General features: G+C 39.8%; 1 protein-coding gene across 6 annotated transcripts in view; it reads right to left on the bottom strand.

Annotated features, from left to right (window-relative positions):
* Nucleotides 1-2079: 2079 nt before the first annotated feature.
* DCX (doublecortin) overlaps nucleotides 2080-16322 on the bottom strand; it is a 367013-nt gene continuing 352770 nt past the window's right edge. For all 6 annotated transcript variants that reach the window (XM_046673011.1, XM_046673007.1, XM_046673012.1 and 3 more), the window contains one exon: nucleotides 2080-10355. In XM_046673011.1, coding sequence (XP_046528967.1) covers nucleotides 10327-10355 — 29 coding nt within the window. In that variant the 3' untranslated portion in view covers nucleotides 2080-10326. The remainder of the gene's footprint in view (nucleotides 10356-16322) is intronic.

Below are 16322 nucleotides of genomic sequence, written 5' to 3'. Positions count from 1 at the left end.
AGAGCAGGTGTTCTCAAATTAGGGAGGGCCTCAGAATCCTTTGGAGAGATTATTAAAACAGGAATTGCTGAGCCCCACTCCCAGAGTTTCTGATCCAGTATATGTGGGGTGGGACAGGAGAATTTGCATTTCTGACAAGTTCCTGGGTGGTGCTGACGTACTGCTTTACAGTGTGAGCACCTTGAAGGCAGAAATGCTTTCATCTGTCTCATCTCTGTATCCCCAGGACCTTAGCACAAGGCCTGGCTTGAAGAAGGCTTTCAGTAGCAACTGTTGAAAGAAGGAAATCACAAAAAGAGAAAAAAAGAAAGGGGGATGGAGAGGAAGGGAGGAGAAAGGAAAAGGGGCTGAGGAAGGGAGAGGGAGGACGGGAGGGTGGGGAGAGAAAGATAAGAGAGAGAGAGAGATCAGAGGAGAGAATTTAATTAAAAAGGATATGATCTCAAAACAAAAGATAGTCCTCTTAAATGAAATACATTTATTTCTATGAAAAAAACATACTGTATTTCCTTAGTTTTCTCTTTTCACCACAGTCTGGTGAAAATTTTATTACAGACTACCGCTGGTTGCTGTACCTGCATTTGGGAACCACTGGTCTAAACCACCCTAACTATAATTCCAGACTATGCACTTGTATTTTCTTCCCAGGACCCTGTGTACTAGGCCTACAACCTGGCCACCTCAGGGAATTTTCAGTTCTCAGAAAGGGCCTTGCTTTTTCTGCCCTTTCCCATGCTATTCCCTCTGCTTAGAATGCTCCTTGCCCACCTTGAAAACTCTTAATTTCTTCTCAAATACTGCCAGTTCCGTGAAGTCTTCCTGACCTTTATCATCCCAGGACATTAATTGTCCCGTAACACTTGCTCCTTTGCACTGGACTCATTGATTTACAGGTCTGTCTTCACTAGGCTAGAACTCCTGGAGGCCTAAGATCAAGGCCTCGCAATTGGCAGGGTACCTGGAACATAGTCAGCACTCCAGAGATCTCTTAAATGAAAACCATGAAAAGGAGCTGGACTTGATCTGATGGGCAATAGACAACTATTCTAAGTTCCTGGTCAGAGAATGACACAATCAAAATGATCTTTTGGAAAGATTTTACTTGCAGTGGAGACCAGGATAGAGCAAGGTGGGAGAAAGTGACATCATGAGAAACAAGCAATGAGGAGGGCCTAATGATGGTGGGGATGAAGACTGGCATGTCCAGTTTGACTGTTGTATCTAACTTTCCCTTGGATTAGGAACACTAAGAAGTCCCATCTCCATCTACCTTCTTTGTCTCCACCAGACTGATAGTCATGGGGCTAGTTGATAAAATATGCTATATGGAGGAATCATTCCTAATCATCTCAGTCCTTGGGAATACCTGGGATGCTGGCATCTTTGCTTCTCCACACACAGGTTAGATGGAAGCTGCAGGGTTGGCCCTCAGTGTGAGGTTGATTAAACTGTTTTCCAAGATCTCAGCCTCCTCTTTCTGTGCTCTTTCCTCCCTCCCTCTCCATCAACCTCTTCACAAGCCTAGTGTCTTGTGTTCTCCCTGTTAATAAAACCTTATCTGAGAAAAATGTTTAGTTATTTATGCCTAAGAGTGAATAAGATATTTAGGTGTTCCCCCACCCAGAGAGTAGCTGCACTATCAACCTATGAAGGGAGAACAGCCACACTGTCAAAGGATTTCAGGCAGCAGGTAGAGGTATTTTCATGGAGCCTTTATTGGGCCTCTGAAAACATGGTACTAGAAGTGACTACCTATTCTGATGGCACACACTGACCTTGGCCAAAGCATCTTATACATAAAAAAAGAGGTCCTTTGATTCCTGCTCGACTCTGGAAGGGAGATATGAGATCTTATATGTTGTAAATGCGCTGTGCTGTTAATTATGGTGTTTCCATCATACATTGATCCTCAGCTTCCTCATCTATAAAATTAAGGGGTTGGACAAAATAATGTCTAAGCTTTCTGCCAACTCGGACATTTTGTGGTTATATGATCATCGGTTCAATGCTTAAAAAAAGAGAATGTCAGCCAGAGATATTGAAATCAAGTTTTATTTTTGGAAAATGACATTACACACATCTTGCAAATGTACACAGAAATGAGAATGAGATGAAGAACAGAGCTTGAGAGCCAAAATGATTGCAAGAGCAGCTCTTTGGCTGCCCAGTATTGAATGCTGTGAATCTGCAGCGCTCACAGTTCACGACACATTACACACATGGGGAACTTCTCTAGACTTTGAAGTCCTCTGACCAAAGAAAGCCCTCATCAAATTGTGGAGGGAGGAAGAGGGATATTAACAGGCACAGGAGATGAAAAGGGTCTGCTCCCGCTGGTTTACATGGGCCTCACCAAACCTACCAGTCCAAGTGGGAACAGCAAACCAAAAAGGAGAATGCCTTCTTGGAACACTGCTTTTGAATCACAGTCTAAGAGTGGGTTAGGCATTGCCTGGGAAACCGACAGCAAAGCATATAAACCCATATCCTCGCCTTTTCTGGCTATGACTATTCTACAGGGGAAGCTAAACATCCCTCAATATCTGTTGTCGTTCTCTGTTTTTTTTTTCTTTTTGAAAAATAATCATTGGTCATTGATCAAGCAGAGCCTTCTGAGGTCCCCAAATCCCTCAAAATTGCTGCAGGGGTAGGGACCGCCATTGTCCACTGTCTTTCGATTATATGTGATTCTGAGAACTAGCCAATCCTGCAATCTAATCAAATGGTCAAAGACACTCCCAATTTGCCACTGATTTTTATGCAAAGGGGACGTGAGTCTTTGATCACAATGCCATTTCTTGCGAAATAGTCAATAACTGCCGAGAGACGACATTTTCTCCCTTTTGGTTGGTTTGTTTTTTGCTGACCTTACTTGGCAAAAATTATTGGCCTCCAAATCAGTTATTTACAACTGTAAGACACCTGGGAGCAGGGGGAGAGAGGGGGCAAGGGAGGGAAGAGGGACCACAAGGAAGAATATATTCTTTTCAGAGGTTAAAATGAGTTATTTAAGAAATGCGATGTACAATACCATGCATTTACTCTCCAAAGCTAGTCACTAGCAAGCTAACGCCTCTAACACTACAACCACCAATTACAGCTGTTTTGCTACAGTTACTGAGTTCTAACTACAGCTATAGGGCAGAAAGGGTGGGCTGTTTCCATTTCAAACTTTCTCCCTTTGAAAATGGCCATAAAAGCGTTTTCTGTACAAGTTTAATGGCACAAAAAGGTGACCGAAAATGTTTTAAAGAACTCACCACACATGAGAAATGCAAAATTCAATCAAAACATGCATTAGTTGTGTACAAGTTATAAGGGATCATTGGCTTCAAGCTGCAATATATTACAGGACCATACATTGGAGACATTTTGGTATAATTTCTTACTTGCTCAAATCTCTGTAAGAAAACTTATAAAGAAATGGCATTGGAAAGGGCATTCCATATGGTATTGCCAAGCAGTGACATTCCCAAGGGTTGGGCACTCTGTTGAATAAATTAGCACCTGCAAGCTGGCTTCTTTAGCTTCATTAATTACTCTGATACAGACTGCCTGCACAGGATCATGAACAGTTGGTGTTAATAGTAAACGTTTAGGTAAATTAGTAACAGAAGGAAAAATACATTTCGATTAAGTAAATGTTTCTTTTTATAGTAGGGATTTGTTAAATACCCTCTTCATTTAAATCAACCTCAATTGCCTATCAGTTTAGCTAAAACAGTTCAACAGTTGGCAAGCCCAAAACAGAAAGTTATTACAGACAGCTTAATGTGTAAAGGTAAAACTTTAAGCAAATTGCTACCCCCACCCAACACCCCTACCCAGCCAAACCAAATGATGGGAGAAATTACCTGTGGTCTCTCATTATATTATATTGCAGCTTTTGAAACTATGAGCAAATTTTTAAAAAATCAATTAATAGTATTTAGCTGATATGAATCCATGGGTGGATTTTTCTGTTCAGCTGATTATTTTTCTGAGCACACTTCACTGCTCCACAAAATGGCAGACTAAAAAGGAACCACAAAGTATTCTGTACAGTACTTGGAAGGCAAAGACCCAAAGATACACGAGCTATAAGGAAACTGCTTGTTAGGATCTGCTTTGAGGAATTACAACTGAAAATGGAGAAGAGAGGGCCAGGATCAGATTGATTCCCATCAATATACTTCTGAGTGGACTGGGGTAGGATCAGGGCTGGTTGAGTCTGGAAATAACTTCTCATCACCAAGACAAAATCACAGGGCTGAGAAGAGGCGTATGCCCAATGCCTCGACAAGGAGGAAGGAAAAAGAAAGAGGGAGACAACGAAAGAGAGAGAGAAGAATTTCAGAGGACAAAGGATGGACATTTGTGCTGTGGAAAGAGCATGATAACACAGAGTACAAAACCAAGAGCAAATATAGTGAACTAGAGAGAGAAAGAAGACAGAGATACACAGGGGAGAGAGACAGCGGCAAAAAGCCATTGATTTCCTCAGGTTGTTAACTCAGAAACGAAAAGTTCCAATGCCTCCCACTTTTCCCTTAGTTTACAAGGTGTTTTCTCTGACCTCTGTTTTGCCATCTGACCTCTCCCAACTAGCCTGTCCTTCTAATAAGGTGCAGGAAGATGCCTTAATTCCAAATGGGAATTCTATATTCTCCTAGCCCCAGGCATCCAAGGTAAGATAAGATTGCCTCTGATTCCAGAAAATGTTGAAGCCCATAAACTAAGAGATAAAAAGTTAGGCAGTTGGAAGGAGAGTTCAAGAGTCATGCTACCTAGGCCAAAGTAGGAGGGCTGCATGAATCCTTAATGGGAAACAAGCAGAAAGTGACACCAATAGCAAGAGGCTGGGTGTAAAGACCACACTAGATCTTTGGAGGTGGAGACAAGCTCTGGGGAGCAGCGTAGGGGAGACAGAGGAAGAAGTCACCTTTTCCTGAAGAGAGGAGGGGCAAAGTTCTCTAGCTAGGTATACTGAAAGACAGGCTGATGGAGAGGGAGCCTTTTAGTCTCTGAAAAGAAAAAGTGGAAGGGGTTTGGAGAAACTGCTAACACTCCCAGCCCATAGTAGGCTGCCCACTGGAGTCAGTGCTCTGTGGGTTTAGAAATGCATTTTCCTCCTTGCACACATGTCTTGGCTGCGGTGTGAAAAAATCTCTAGCCTTTTACCCTCTAGGAAAGTGAGGTATGCTAGCCAGAAGAAGAACAAAATTAGGAATTCATTTTTAAAAAATGACTTGTGTTGTCTTGGTCAATAATCACAACCTTTAGGGCTAAGGGCAATCCACTGACTGTTAACAGCACTAGAGTGGGTCTTGGCCAGCAATAGCCAGAGAACCTCCTCTCCAGATGCCTCTCCAGCCAAAAGGTAGGCATGAGGAATCAGTGCAGTGTCCTTGCTCCAGGTGGTCACACCTGTAAGGAAGAGGAAATCCTGCATGAAATCATAGAACAGTGGACAAGGCTAATATGGGTTCTCCTTCTTCAAGCAGAGGTTGAAGTGTGATAGGTTCGAAGTTCTATACCAGGAGAGAGACTCAGGGAGCCCAGCAAGGCTCCATTGCTATACAGGAGGCCTCAGGTCACTTCTGGCATATCAATGGCTGGGCTTTCATTCTCTCTAGGTTCCTGGTCCCAAAACATAGGACTTTAACCCCTCACCCATTCCAGATGAGTTTCAAAACACTGATGGTTTACTTAGGAAACCAGCCTAGGCCTAAGAGCCAAATCCCTTAATGCAATGAGGGCAATATGTGAGTGAGGTCTAGCCTTGGAGATCCAAGTGGCCCCATGTGGCCAAGGACAGCTTCCAATGGCTTTTTTTAAAGAAAGAAATCTCCATTGCCTTTTATTTCCATAGCAACCTGGACAGTGAAACAGGTCATTCAAAGCCCACTGCCCCACTGCATCTGTCTGGAAAGGTCTCTTGGCATAGATGTTTCTAAGGTGGGCTGATCTTTAGGAACATCCTCATCAGCATGCTGGAGCTCATTTTGAGAACATGGGCATGCTTGTTCCCCTGTCCAAGGGAGATGTGTTCTTTAAGAAAAGAAAAGCTATTTAGAACCAAATCTGAGGGGGATTGGGGGCATGTCCATCCAGAGTATTGAAGGGAGCATGGAAGTAGACAATTTTGTCTAAGGCAAGCACTGGATTGCTGGTCTATGACTGGGGCTGGGTGATTTAAAGAAGGATTTAGGGGCTCAGACCCCTTCTTGCCTTCTTCAGATAATTACAGGTCCATTTTAAAGTTCCTTGGTTAATTATGATTGGGAAGAAGCACAAAAGAGAGAATTTCCTTAGGAGTGGGGTAAACTGAGAAGGAGGTCTCTTGGAACCGAACTAATGAATACCCCTTAGTTTCCAGGAAGAGCCTTGCTGCAAGGAAAACTATGTGTTCAGATCTTGTTGCCCTGGTTTCTGCTATGGAAGGCCACAGGAGCAGTGTACACAAAAAGATGAGTAGGGTGTGTAAAGCACATACCTTGCTATTTTAGTGCAAATACAAGGAGCCAATGTTTAACATCAGCCAGGGTACATATTAGTCACAAACCCCTTGCTTATACCTGGAAATTGCCCCCCATCAGGGCAGGACGGCTATGGGGACATTGTGGATGAGGGCTACTGCAGCAAGACCAGGTTATTTTCGCTAGCTAATCTCACTCTCATATTTTAAAAGAACTTATTGCCAATGAATCACAGCCACAGTCACTTAAAAATACTGCAAAGCCACCTCAGAAAGTCTGGATGAACAAAGCTATTGTTCCGCTCTTCCTTCCTTCCTTTCCCTGCTCTAGGAACAAGAAACATTTCCCTCAGCTCGTGAAGACCAACCAGTATGAGGTGAGATGAGTTGAGCTGCCAAGGAAAACCAGTCTTCCTCCATTCGCTTTGGACAGGACAGAAGCTCGGGGGGCTGTTCGGAGGGCTCCTCAAGGAGGGGCAGTGATTCCTTGTGTTGGATGGACAAGGCAAGGGCCCTCATTGTTCCCGTTGGTCCTCGATGCCTCCTGCTCTTTGGAGACATCTGCAGTCCATGTGGATGGGAACCATATGAATACAGGGAGAAAGAGCCGTATTAGGTTGCTTGGAGGATTTCCCACTGAGATCAGGGCAGCAGCATATGGCTCCAAGATGCAACATGACCCTGGGAAAGAATTCTCAGGAGCCTAGTGGAAGGCAATACAGTTCAGTGGGAAAAGGCCCTGGAATAAGAGCCAGGAGATGTGGGTTCTAATCCCAGCCCTGCCCCTAGCCAGCTGTGTGACCTTGGGGAAATTACTTTACCTCTGCATCTCCGTTCCTGGCCTGAAAATGAGGAATTTGAAGTACATGATGTGATCTTAAGGTTCCTTCCAGCTAGAAAACTCTATGATTCAATCTAGGCTAATACTAAAGTCTGTAAGGACACAAAGCAGTCATGCTAATGGCTATCCTTTCCAAAACAGTGAAGAGAAAAGGAACTTTTCTCTCAATTTACTCCTAGTTAACACTACTTATGAAGTTGTTCAGCCCAGCCCCCATATATACATTTTCCCCTTCTTTGTCCCTATTTCTATTTCTGTAAGGGAAAAAAATAAGGAGGTAGGAACAAGCAACAGATGGATTATGTGTGTGTTTGTGTGTGTGTGTGAAAGAAGGAGGGAGAATGGGGGTAGCGGAGGTAAATACTTACTGAATACTTGATATTTGCTGACTGTGCAGAAGGTAATACAACGGGACTTTAGTGGTAAAACTAGATCTGGTAAAATTGGGAATGAAAGACAGGGGTGAAGGTGCTCAGTTACAACTGGGTTTTTTTGCCTTGAAAATAGGCTAATTTAAAATGCAATTATTGAAGGCTTGAATTTTGAACTATACCAAGGCCCCCTGAAATGGCAGTACAGAAATATTTCCTTATAATTGATTAAAAGAAAGATGGAAAATCTATTATTATTCTAGAAGATTGTTGGTTCAAAGATCATTCTAAAGAAAATATGTCCATTTCATATTTTCTAATGGTGCATATTCACAAGCAAGGAAAGGCTCAGAGAGGTAACATAGGGCCTGGACATAGGGAAATCTGAATTCCTCCTCTGGCCATGCTCTTTACCAGCAGGTCATTGGGCTGCCTCAGCCTCTGTTTCATCTTTAATTGAAGGAATTGGACGAAATGAGATCTGGAGAAAGACTGTGGGTGGAATCTTTGGCCATCTGGCTTGAAGTTTAGAAACAGACCTCCTACCACTCTCTACACTCCCTCTCCATTCCAAGTAACAATTTTTCTCAATTAACTACAAATTATTCTGAGAGGCACTAAGAAAACCTTAGCTTCTAGAAAGAGGTAGGGGGTAAGTAAAATGGGCTTCTTAATGGTTTCTAACAGGCCTACAAATAAAGGAGAGGGGCAAAAAGAGATTCTCATAATTTTGGGTTCTTCAATGACCAATTTAACCAGGAATCAGTACTACCATCATGTGGACTTTTCTCGAACCAAAAATGTTTTTTGTAGCTAAGGACATCTGAAGCTTGTCTGGGGGCATTTGAGCTACTCCTTCCACCACTGAGTTCCCTCCTACACAGTGCACATCAGCAGTTGCCACTGATCCATGTTGGAGTATCCTGTAGTATCTCCTAATTATGAAGCAGCTGCACACACGCGCGCGCGTGCACACACATACACACACACACACACACAGCAAGCTTATTCCAGTTAAAGTGGATAAACAACTGCAAGTCATTCACTAGCCAAGCAGCAGTTTGGCTTTGAATGCTGCACCTTTCAAACTATCTGAACAATTACAAAGAAATAAGGACATCTTCATATCTGCTAAAAGCAAACACAGAATTGGCATGCATGGCTTTCACTTAAAGTTCCTTGTCTTTGCCATTATGGGCTGTGATTACAAACAAAAAGCAGCGTTATGAACCTGTACCTCAAAGACTGAGAATTACTTCAAATGATCAGTCCTTAGCAAAGAGAAATCCTTTCTAGTGTTAAAGACAAGTGAAAGGTTTCTGTGTCTTTAGTATGAAATACCAGGAATCTAGATAAAAAAGAGTTGCTTAAAATATGCCATAACATTTCATTTAAAATATAACTAGAATGTCTGGTCCACATTGAAATTATTAATGTAAGTATAACTGTTAAAAAGTTATCAAAAGACTGATTCTATTGAATTGGCCTCTGCTATTCATTTTGTTTTCTCCTGGAGGTTTCTGTTTGGCAGTGACAGCATGATTTCTAAACTACGTTATTCTTCTGCATTTTTTTTTGGTAAATTTTCTGCATGTGTTTTTTAGACAAAAGAAAATCACCAGTTTATAAAAAAGGAGCCTGAAGAGTTTGCTCCTGAAATACAGACACAATGTTTTATAAAAAGGATATTGGCTTCTTGCTATAAAAAGCGACCGAAAGGTGTCAGACCTGAAAACAAATTTCACAGTGTTTTCAGTGTTGGCTGTTTACAAGGCATTCAATAGAACAGAGATAGATGGATACCATACAGTTTGTGTAATAACTTGCTATGTTAGACAGCCTCCTAGTGGAATCAGGTATATGAAGTCCCTCACCCCCAACTCTTATTAATTGCTTATTGATTCCAAATTGTCCCAGTGGAGAGGTTGACAAGGAATTCACTGTACTTTATAAAACTCTGCTGAAATGTCCCCAGTGTTTCCCCATTCTGCCAATTCTCTTTTAGCTAGCCCTCACACTGGGGTCCTAAGCATCTGGTGTCAGAATTACAAGTTGCTGGTGCTTCTCCCCCTTGGCAGCCAGAACTGGTGCTAGACAACAAACTAGGGGCTCAATCAGGAGTGAAGAGCGAGGCTGGGGAGCTGCCTTGCTGTCCTCCCAGGAGCCTCCAGCATTCTTGAGATCGGGAGACAAGGGGCACTTGTGTTTGTCACTCTTGGATTTGCCAATGAGTTTCCCCCCACACACACATTTTAAGTGTTATGTATGTAAACAACCCTCTACAGAAGGAAGACTGTCGTGTATGAGCAAAGTGAGACGGGAAAAATAACGCAGGTGCCTAAATATTCAATAGAAACGTCATGGACTAGCACATTTTGCATTCCTGGAAAGTTACCCCAATGGATGGTTATCAATCTATCTCTTATAATTGATAACTGTGGATCAGTGGCCCAGAGGAGAAATCACAGGAAAATAAACCCAACATATTACAGTGTGTTTTTAAAAATAACAATAAGAAAAAATAAAAACTTGAAAGCACCAATAGCCCTGTTGGACACTTGAGCAGAAGTACCCTATTGTAACGGTAAGCTTGGATTTGTACTCTGGACTCTGAACGCTCTCTCCTCCTTCACATGGAATCACCAAGTGAGTCTGAGTCATCCAAGGACAGAGGCAGGTACAGGTCCTGTGAGAAGATAAGAGATAAAGTTAATTCTCCTTTTCTTAACATCTTGGGCTTTGGGCTCTGAAATGAGCAAGATTATATGACTGCTTTTGTTTTTTTAATTGATATTTTCTCTAATTTTTATTGTGAAATAATTATAGATTCACAGGAAGTAGAAGTACAGGGAGATATCTTTGTACCAATGCACACTTCACTCAATTTCCCCCAATGGTACCATGTTGCAGTTTTACATGCACTCATGTGTGTGTGTGTATGTATGTAGTCCTATGTAATTTTAACACGTGTATATTTGTGTGACCATCACCACAGTCAAGATATAGAACTGTACTCTCACCAAAGGGCTCCTTCATGCCATCCCTTTATAGCTACAGCCTCCTCTTCCCCATCCCTAAGCCCTGGCAATCAATGATCTGTTTCCCATCTTTACAATTTTGTCATTTCAAGAATGTTACATAAATGAAATTACACAATATATAACCTTTTGGGATTGGCCTTTCCTATTCAGCATAATTCCCTGGAGATTCATCCAAGTTGTTGCATGTATCATTAGTCCACTTCTTTATACTGCTGGGCAGTATTCCATAGTGTGGATGTACCACAGTTTGTTTAACCATTCACCCATTGAAGGATACGTGGGATGACTCCAGTTTGGGGCTACTAAATATAAAGCTGCTATAAACATTCACGTACAGGTTTTTGTGTGAACATAAGTTTTTATTTCTGTGGGATAAATGCTCAAGAGTACAACTGCTGGTAATTGCATGTTTAGTTTTGTAAAGACTGCCATATTGTTTTTCAGAGTGGCTGTACCATTTAGATTCTCCTCAGAAAAGTTTTAATGATCCAGTTTAACCACATCCTCACAGGTATTTGGTGTTTTCACTACTTTTTATTTTAGTCATTCCTGTAGGTTTGTAGTGATATCTCATTGTAGTTTTAATTTGCATTTCCCTAATGGCTAATGATGTTAAACATCTTTTCATGTGCATAGTTGACATCTGTAATTCCTCTCCATGAAATGTTTCTTTGTGTCTTTTGTTTATTATCTAATCAGATTTTTTCTTACTGTTGCATTTTAACAGTTATTTTTATATTCTATATATGTCGTTGGTTATATATGTGGCTTGCAAATATTTTCTCCCAGTCTGTAGCTTGTCTTTTTATACCCTTTGCATGGTCTTTGACCGAGGAAAAGTTTTTAATTTAATGAGGTCCAATTGATCCAATTTATTATTTTTTTGTCTTATAGGTTGTGTTTTTGTTGTCAAATCTAAGAACTCTTTGCATAGCCAAAGATCAGAAGATTTTCTCCTATGTTTCCTTTCTAAATGTTTTACATTTACATCTATAATCCAGTTTTGAGTTAATTTTTGAATAATATGTAAGGTTTAGGTTCAGGGTCATCTTTTTGCCTGTGGATATCCGATTGCTCCAGAACCATTTATTGAAAAGTCTATCTTTCCTGCATTGATTGATTTTTGCACCTTTGTTAAAAATCAGTTGTGAATATATATGGAGGTTCGTTTCAGGCTCCCAGAGAACTGCCAGGTGCTGAACAAACGCCTAACCCAGAAAATGTACCCCATCTACCTACTTCCAACTTAATTCTTGATGCTTCCACTTCCCACCAGGAATGAAGATTCCTGGCTCCAATACTGCCCCAAGCCTTGTCTGTGTTTTGAGGAAAGAGGGGTGATGTGGCACTGGTTTTTTCAATGTTCCCAGAGCTCTATTTGGAGATCCTCCATTGACTGATTTGCGCACACTTCAGTGAAATGTTTCTTTGTGTTCTTTTGTTCATTTTCTAATTGATTTTTTCTTCTTGGACTTCATTCATCCACAGTCTAAATCAGTGATTTTCAAATCTCTCAATCTCTTTTTCTCTTCTCCTTTCAAATCTTCTATTTGAATGAAATTTTGCTTAGAAGCCCAATACGTGAAATAAATAAAAGTGTAGTTGTTCTGGCTGAACCAGACATGGGGGAGGCAGAATCTCACTCATCCCCAAATGAAGCACAATTTGAAAACCACTGTTCTCATTCACATTATAGCAAGATACTAAAAGAAACTGGAAAATTTAGGGTCAACTCTGTGGATATTTAAGAGACTCTCTTTGGTATGATGGAAACAGAGAACTTCATTTGAGGACTGTCCAAGAAAATTGCAGAATACAGCTTCTTCTCGAGGTAGGGGAAAAAGTGAAGATGAAGAAGAAGGACAAGAATGCAGAGGAAGGGGACTTATTTGTCTAACATTGAGAATGCTTTCTGCTGAGAAAGAAGGGGCAGGAAAACTTTTAGGCAGCTTAGAATGGAAAGAGGAGTAAAGTGTATTCAGAAACCTGAGGTTTTAGCCCTGGCTAATTAGTACTGTGACATTGAACAAGTCTTTGAGTCTTCAAGAAAATGCAGACTTTGAAACTGACAATCTATAATGTATTTTCCAGCTTGGAGACTATTATTTGGGGCTCTTCAAGGGAATAGTGAATCATTATTAACACAACAAAGGCAACTACAGCAAATAAACTCACTTCTCACCAACCTCACACCCCTTCACTGTAAATCAGGGATCAATAAACTTTTTCTGTAAAGGGCTAGATAAATATTAGTATTAATAATATTATTAGTATTAGTATTAATAGTATTAATAATTATTAATATTAATAGATAAGTATTTTAGGCTCTCTTTGATGGTCACATATAGTCTCTGTCAGACAGTCTTGTTTGTTTGGGTTTTGTTTCTTTTACAACCCTTTAACGATATAAGAAACATTTTTTTACATCGGGGGCCAGCCGAAAACAACCAGGCCATAGGCCGTATTTGGCACTCTTGTTCTAAACTACCAAACAAAATTTCTCAGACAACTGATAAAGAGAAAGTACAATGCTGAGGAAACAATAGGAATGCAATAAAAACTTGTAAAATTGAATTGAGGCAAGGTGGCGTACAATGGAGTTGCACCTCTGAAGGGATATAGTTCTCAAGTACTTGAGTAAAGTAAAAATCGAACATAAGCAAAAGAATCTTTGAGCTCTAGACTTCCATAATTGTGGGAAAAGACTCTCTGAATATCTGCTCTTATGTAAATACAGTGACACTGGAAAAATTGTCAAAATCAACTTTTTCAGAACTCTGGAAATTAACCAAAGGCTTGCAACAATCCAAAAAGTGTTTATTTAAGAAAAATAGCTGAATTTCAGTAAGAATACCAAGATTTATTGTACTTTAACTTGATCTATTTCCATTCTCCCTCTCCACAGCTCCAATGTAGCTTTGAAAACCAATAGCCTCACAACTACAGTATCTGAAAAACAGCAACCTAGCAGCCACTGGAGGATGCAAAATGGGTTTGGAGCTCCCCAGAATGCCCCATTCCCAGAGAATTGTCACTATTTGACCTGTCTGGTAGCTCCCTGGAAACTCTCACTTAGGTTTCCAGGTTTTTCTTTATTTGGCCTGTGTCCGAGCACACTCACTGTGAACAGCCTTTTCAAGAAGTATTAATCAGCTGGAACTGTTTAAAATCACAGCTGCCTGAGCTGGGGGAAACAGTTGGGGCAAATGAAGCTGCTCAAAAATCTCAAAAGGAAAAAATGGAGAATTAATGTCCATAGAGGACTTTGAAAATCTCTTGACATGTTCCCAGAAATCTCTATGTTCAGGACTGGACATATTCTCAGAAAAGAGCTGACAATGGCCTAATCTCTCACCTCTGGTTGGCCTTGAGGCCCTGCACAAGCAGCAAATGAAGGCTAATGCAAAGTCGTAAACTACCCAACAGAGCATTGAAATCTTGCTCCAACACACACACACAGCCCCTCAACAAAGGCTAGGAAACTTAGTGGATCATAGCATTTAAGGAAATCAAGCAAAATCACCTTTGAAGAATGAAGGAGAAATCAAGACATTCTCAGATAAACAAAGACAGAGTATTCATTGCTAGCAGAGATGTTCTACAAGAAATACTAAAGAGAATCCTTCCATGAGAAATGATGAAACAATAGGCAGTAATTCAAATCCACATAAGAAATAAAGAACACTGATAAAAGTAAACACAAGAGAAAGTACAGATTTATGTTTCTAACTCTTTTCTTCTATTATCCAATTCAAAAGACAACTGCATGGACTAGTAATTATAAAAATGTGTTGATGGACTTAATTACATATAAATATGTAATTTGTATGTCAATAAAAGCACAAAGGGAGGAGGGAAGGAACAGAGCTATACTATAGCAAAATTTTTTTATAGAATTGAAAGTAAGTTGATATTAATCTAAAGTAGATTGTATTAAGATGTTAATTGTAATCTCCAGAGCAACCACTAAGAAAAGAACTCAAAATAAAATTAGTAAAAATATAACATAGGAATTAAAATGATACATTAGAAAAATATCTATTTAATACAAAAGGGCAGAAATCAAAGAATAAAGGAACAAAAAAGACATAAGACATAGAAAATCGCAAAATGGCAGACGTTAATTCCTATCTTACCAGTAATTACATCAAACATAAGTAGATTACACTCTCAAAAGGCAGATATTGACAGAATGGATTTAACAAAAAAAATGATTCAGCTCTATGCTGTTTGAAAGAGAAAAAATTTAGATTCAAAGACACAAAGTTGTTGAAAGTAAAAGGATGGAAAAAGACTTACCTTGCAGTTAGTAACCAAAACAGAGCTGGAGAGGCTATACTAATATTAGATGAAATAGACTTTAAGACAAAAATTGTTACTAGAGACAAAGAAGGACATTTTATAATGACAAAAAGGGTCAATACATCCAAAAACATGATTATAAACATATATGCGCCTTAACAACAGAGCACCAAAATACCTGAGGCAAAAAATGACTGAATTGAAAGGAGGAATAAGCAATTCAACTATAATAGTTGAACACTTCAATACCCTACCTTCAATAATGGATACAATAACTAGGTAGAAGACCAACAAGGAAAGAAAAGACTTGAACAACACTACAAACAATTACACATCTATATAATAGTCCATCCAACAAAAACAGAATACACATTCTTCTCAAGAGCCCATGGAACATTCTGCAGGATTGATCATATGTTAGGTCATAAAACAAGTCTCAATAAATCTAAAAGGATTGAAATCATGCAAAATGTGTTCTTCAACTACAGTGAATTAAATTAGAAAGGAAGAACAGAAAGATATTTGGGAAATTCACAAATATGTGGAAATTAAAAAAACACTGATAAATAGCCAATGGGTCAAAGAGGAAATCACAAGGGAAATTAGAAAATACTTTTGAGATAAAGGAAAAACAATATAGCAAAAGTTATGGGATGCAGCTAAAGCAGTGCTCAGAGGGCAATTTATTGAAATGTTCAGAATACGCTAACTCATAGAAACAGAGAGTAGCTTAGTGGTTGCCAGGAGCTGGTTGGAGGGAGAAGGGGCTGTGACGACTAATAGGCATAGAGTTTCCTTTGAGGGTGATAAATATATTCTTGCACAAGTTTTTGATTACACTAAAACCTACTAAACTACACTTAAAAAGGTGAATTTTATGGTATGTGAATTACATCTCAATAAGCTATTTTAAAAAATAGTATCTTTGGAAATTCCTTACATTGACAATTAAATGCTGTTTATGTGACGCCAGAGCATGTAATCCTATACAGCCGTATGCATGTAGTGATATATAACGTATATAATAATATTCAGTATGTAATGATGTGTATAAATGTAAGAGATGGTTTTATAGCAGTTTTGTTCTATGACTACATTGTGACTACTGATGAATTCCGTAAGTTAAACTTACACATAATGATGTCCACTGTAGCAGAAAGAGCACAGGATTAAGCGTCAGGAGACCTAGGTTCTAGGCCTAGCTTTGCCATTCAACTTCCCCTTTCAGGGTCTTTCCTTCTATATCTGAAAATTGAGGAAGATGTCGACTATAAAACCTTTAAGTTTCCTTCTAGTTCTAAAATATAACT

This window comes from Equus quagga, chromosome 10, assembly GCF_021613505.1.
Source record: "Equus quagga isolate Etosha38 chromosome 10, UCLA_HA_Equagga_1.0, whole genome shotgun sequence".
Classification (NCBI taxonomy): domain Eukaryota; kingdom Metazoa; phylum Chordata; class Mammalia; order Perissodactyla; family Equidae; genus Equus; species Equus quagga.
Note: the sequence above shows the minus strand (reverse complement) of the source record. Positions and strands in the feature narration are given on the sequence as shown.